The sequence below is a fragment of the Montipora capricornis genome, chromosome 4, assembly GCF_036669925.1.
Source record: "Montipora capricornis isolate CH-2021 chromosome 4, ASM3666992v2, whole genome shotgun sequence".
NCBI classification, from domain to species: Eukaryota; Metazoa; Cnidaria; class Anthozoa; order Scleractinia; family Acroporidae; genus Montipora; species Montipora capricornis.
In genome coordinates, this window is record NC_090886.1 from 42,292,903 (window position 1) to 42,297,902 (window position 5,000).

At 40.9% G+C, this 5,000-nt stretch overlaps 1 protein-coding gene across 3 annotated transcripts in view; it reads right to left on the bottom strand.

The window, feature by feature from the left end:
* The window catches only part of LOC138047001 (tetratricopeptide repeat protein 28-like), a 95,229-nt gene that overhangs the window by 89,057 nt on the left and 1,172 nt on the right, over window positions 1-5,000 (bottom strand). For 2 of the 3 annotated variants that reach the window (XR_011131762.1, XM_068893659.1), the window contains exons 3-4: window positions 944-4,289; window positions 1-236 (exon numbers count right to left, since the gene is read on the bottom strand). The exon at window positions 1-236 is cut by the window's left edge. Coding sequence is in view for 2 of the 3 variants with exons in the window: in XM_068893659.1 (XP_068749760.1) it covers window positions 228-236; window positions 944-4,279 (3,345 nt within the window). In the remaining variant the exon portion in view is untranslated. The remainder of the gene's footprint in view (window positions 237-943; window positions 4,290-5,000) is intronic. The other variant, XM_068893658.1, reaches the window with a different exon arrangement.

Here is a 5,000-nt window from a genome sequence, read left to right on the forward strand (position 1 = left end):
AAAATAACGGATAAAACTAGCATTTTACTATAGATCTAAGCTTTCTGTCATAATTTCTCTTACAATAATCTCACTCTGTTGGTTTAGTTAACGCAGTAAACTTCTACTAAACTTTTGAAGCTTGTTCTACTGGCATAACCGTGATTGTTGACCAGTTCTACTTTTTTTTACAGGTTCGGCAATCACTGAAGCATCAGGCTCTGCCAGGTAGTCTTCTAGCATCTTCGTCATCGATTCTGGAAAAAAAAACAGCTCTAAATATAGCTGGTTTTTTCGAGCATGCACAATGCGCCGATGCGAATGGCTAAGTGCAGGACGATGCTGTCTTCGAATTCCTTACAAACGATGACGTTTAGAGATCTATGGGAGAACGGAAACACCAAAAGAGACATCACGAGGTGATAAAATGAGCCATCTTCACCAGTTAACAAAAACCCGGAAAAGGCTGAACGAAAACAGTTTGTCCACCAACGAGAAGTGTATCCTTTAAATATTCTACTGTGCATGCGTGATAGGCATGTGGAAATTACATTTGTGACAAAAGCGTGTTAGAGGAAACTTTGAATTGTTTGCACTACGAAGATACAATGATAGACAAAACTGTTGGAAAGGTTAGCACTTTTGACGTCTTCATTGCTTGTCCCTCATTCAATGTCGTGCAAAACTGAATGGTTTTAGTGGGAAATTGTTAAGTTACCTTCCAACATTGAATAGGGGGGAGGGGTCTATATAAGAGAAGGTGAAACTATTTCTTTTACTCTTTAACAGAAGCGGGTTGAAGTACATACAGCTCTGGTACGGTTCATTTACATAACTTTCCCAACTACTTTTGTCTATTGTAGCAGCTCGTGATCATACCATCTTAGGCCTATTTGATTCCTATCGTCAATTTTCCAATTTGAAAGTATTCTTGTTTTCTGAGTTAAACGCGAACTTCACTTACCACTTTTTTTGGAAATTCCAGCGTGACATCATCGCCAACCAGCACAAATGGCGCCCAGTGCTTTATAGCGCAATACTGCTTTGACTCTCGGAAAGATTTCATTGCTTGTTGAAGAGATGCACTTGCGCTTTTTCCATCTACCAGGTGCTGGTAGAACGTCCTCATGAACAACAACGTTACCTCGTCATCAATTGCCCAGAGTGACACCAAAACAGACCGAGCTCCAGCACACAGGAAAGCCCTTGCAATTCCCACCACTCCCTCAGACTTGACTTCTCCCCGGCCACTGTGACAACAGCTCAGCACAACTAGTCTTGCTCGAAGAGAAATTCTCTGAACATCCGACATTTTCAAAATGAAGTCTTCCTCTTTGGGGATTGGCGATTTCCGTTCGGTATTTGGGGCTAAAGCAATTTCTCCCGTTTTTTGGCATCCGTGTGCTGCAATGTGAACTAAGGCAACTGATTTCATACCTTTCAGTACCTCAGATTTCGTGGCACTTTTTCCAGTCAGCGGTGTTGTCCGCAGAAGTTGTCCAATCATCTCTACTTCTTGTTTTGCGCACGGAAGCTGTTCCAAAAAGGGCTCTCCTTTCTTGTTAGTAACTTCCTTCAACCACGGATCACCTACAAGCAGTGCGCCAGTCTTACTGTGGAAGTCTTCAGGTGCACCAACGATCACATTAAAAACGGTCAACGAGGGAACGGTGCGGATCCTGATAGATTCACTCAATGCAGAATATGGAGCCAAGCAAAATGGTCCATCGGGAACAACGATTAACTCATTTCCTTGGAGCAAGTCTGCAATTGGCCCGAGTAAGACATCATACAACGGTTGTAAAGAGTTAACGGAGGATGAAGATGGTAGAACTGTTTTCTCACTGATAGGTTTTTTGCTGCAAGACAGGTCACTGCGTAGTGGATCCAAAGAACGATTCTCACAGTTGACACCACCCCCTACGCCGATCCCTTTCAAAATAGTTTCCATCAATAAATAAGCACTTCCGTGAGCGATTTCGTTTTGCCGAAAGCTGATCTTGCTGTCTTTTCTTAGCACCCAAAACGTGATGTTGTTCTCGTCAAGTGCCACAAAAACAGCTTGTGAAGGTAAAAGCTCTAATGCAGCTGTAAGAGTTTGATTCAGAACAAGTGCAGAAAATGACTGAGAGTCAATGCCGTATTGATCTTTCAAAATATCCATCAAAGCCTGTGCTCGACCTTTCTCAGCAGCATACAAAGCTTCTTCAATCTCTCCATTCTTCAAAAGTGTCCTCCACAGAGCAGTGTATGACATCCAATAACAATCACGAAAACTTATTTTCCACTCATCTTCTGACTTCAGACTGTACCTTGTTTCATCAAAATGTTTTATACTTAAACGATAACAACTGAGTGCATTACTCAAGGAACCCAACAATTCATGATTATGACCTTGCGAATAGCACGCGATTCCCTCTCCTAGATAGTCTCCAATTTCCTTGAAAATACTAACACTATCTTCATGGTACTCCATGGCTTCCTTAAAATAACCTAGATTGCCATAGGCAGTTCCCAGATTTCCATAGGTTGATCCCTCCCCAGCCCTATCCCCTACTTCTTTAGCAATACTAAGACATTTTTCGTAGTACTCTATGGCTTGCTTAAAGTTACCTAGACTATGATATGCATTTCCCAGATTTCCATAGGCTTTTCCCTCCCCAGCCCTATCCCCTACTTCTTTTGCAATGCTAAGATCTTTTTCGTAGTACTCAATGGCTTGTTTAAAGTTCCCTAGACTAAGATAGGCATTTCCCAGATTTCCATAGGTTTTTCCCTCCCCAGCCCTATGCCCCACTTCTTTTGCAATACTAAGATCTTTTTCGTAGTACACAATAGCTTGTTTAAAATTACCTAAATTAAGATAGGCAATTCCAAGATTTCCATAGGCTGATCCCTCCCCAGCCCTATCCCCTACTTCTTTTGCAATACTAAGATCTTTTTCGTAGTACTCAATGGCTTGTTTAAAATTACCCAGATTGCGATAGGCATTTCCCAGATTTCCATAGGCTGATCCCTCCCCAGCCCTATTCCCGACTTCTTTAGCAATACTAAGATGCTTTTCGAAGTACTTAATGGCTTCTTTAAAATTTCCCAGACGAAGATACGCATTTCCCATATTTCCATATGTTGTTCCCTCACCAGCCCTATTACCTACTTCTTTTGCAATACTGAGATCTTTTTCGTAGTACTCAATGGCTTCTACAAAGCTACCTTGATTGCAATAGGCAATTCCCAGATTTCCATAGGCTGATCCCTCACCAGCCCTATCCCCTACTTCTTTTGCAATACTAAGATGTTTTTCGTAGTACTCAATGGCTTGTTTAAAATTACCCAGATTACGATAGGCATTTCCCAGATTTCCATAGGCTGATCCCTCCCCAGCCCTATCCCCTACTTCTCTTGCAATACTAAGATGTTTTTGGTGGTACTCAATGGCTTGTTTAAAATTACCTAGACTAAGATAGGCATTTCCCAGATTTCCATAGGTTGTTCCCTTCCCAGCCCTATCCCCTACTTCTTTAGCAATATTAAGATCTTTTTCGTAGCATTCAATGGCTTTTCTAAAGTTACCTAGATTGCAATAGGCATTTCCCAGATTTCCATAGGCTGATCCCTCCCAAGCCCTATCCCCTACTTCTTTAGCAATACTAAGATATTTTTGGTGGTACTCAATGGCTTGTTTAAAGTTACCTAAACTAAGATAAGCATTTCCCAGATTTCCATAGGCTAATCCCTCCCGAGCCCTATCCCCTACTTCTTTAGCAATACTAAGATGTATTTGGTGGTACTCAATGGCTTGTTTAAAGTTACCTAAACTAAGATAGGCATTTCCCAGATTTCCATAGGCTGATCCCTGCCCAGCCCTATCCCCTACTTCTTTAGCAATACTAAGATGTTTTTGGTGGTACTCAATGGCTTGTTTCAAGTTACTTAAACTAAGATAGGCCTTTCCAAGATATCCATAGGCTGATCCCTCCCCAGTCCTATCCCCTACTTCTTTAGCAATACTAAGATGTTTATGGTGGTACTCAATGGCTTGTTTAAAATTACCCAGACTAAAATAGGCATTGCCCAGGTTGCCATAGACCGCTCCCTCCTCAGCCCTGCAGCCTATTTCTAAGAAAATGTGTAATGCTTGTGCGTAATTTTTTATGGCCTGTTGATAATCAGGTAGGTTGAGGTAAGCACCGCCGAGATGAAAATGAGCCCTTCCTTCACGATACCTGTCTTCTACACTTATCGCAATGGCAAGCTCTAGCATTCGCTGCTCTACAGCTTGTAACTTTCCATCTACCATTCTTCAATCACTAAAAGACAATTTTAGTTTTAAAAAACTTTTTCGATGAGATGATCCAATGTCAAATCAAGGATGAGGCTGGAAGGAAAGAAAAGTAAAGACCCTTGATGTTTGATCTCCTTTTTAAAGTAATAAAAGCTTATGGAATATCATGTATTCTGTGTTACCAAGTCATTCTCTCGTAACGGTGAAATCGACGGTACTGAAAATTGTCCATTGCTGTTCATTACGTATCTTACTACGTTTTCAAACCACTGTAGAATTTTTCCATGGGGATTTTTAACCCCGTAAATTTTCATCCTTGCCAATTTATCCTCGCTTATTCTCCCCATAAGAGTTTTAAGCCGAATCTGAGAACTTCTTTCGGCCCTTAGCCTTGGAAAATTTCAGCGGGGAGCGAAAGCTGTTTGTTTTAAAATTAAAAGTGGCGGAATAGAGCATTTTACAGTTGTGTGCTTAGCATAGTTACCAGGCCTATCAATGAAAGTGAGGTTAGAAGCAGGACTTAAGCTAATTTTCAACTGCTACTATGACCAAAAAATCAATTCTCCTTTTTCTTTGGATTTCAAAACTATGTTAACTAAACGCTATAAGTGACCCAAGTTTTAAGCCTTGATTTCAAAAAGACACAAGTTTATTTTAACCAGAATTTTCCTATTTAATGGTCCGGCATTACTAACTGGCTTCGAAATATTTGAGAGAGCTGGATCGAAGAGAAAAT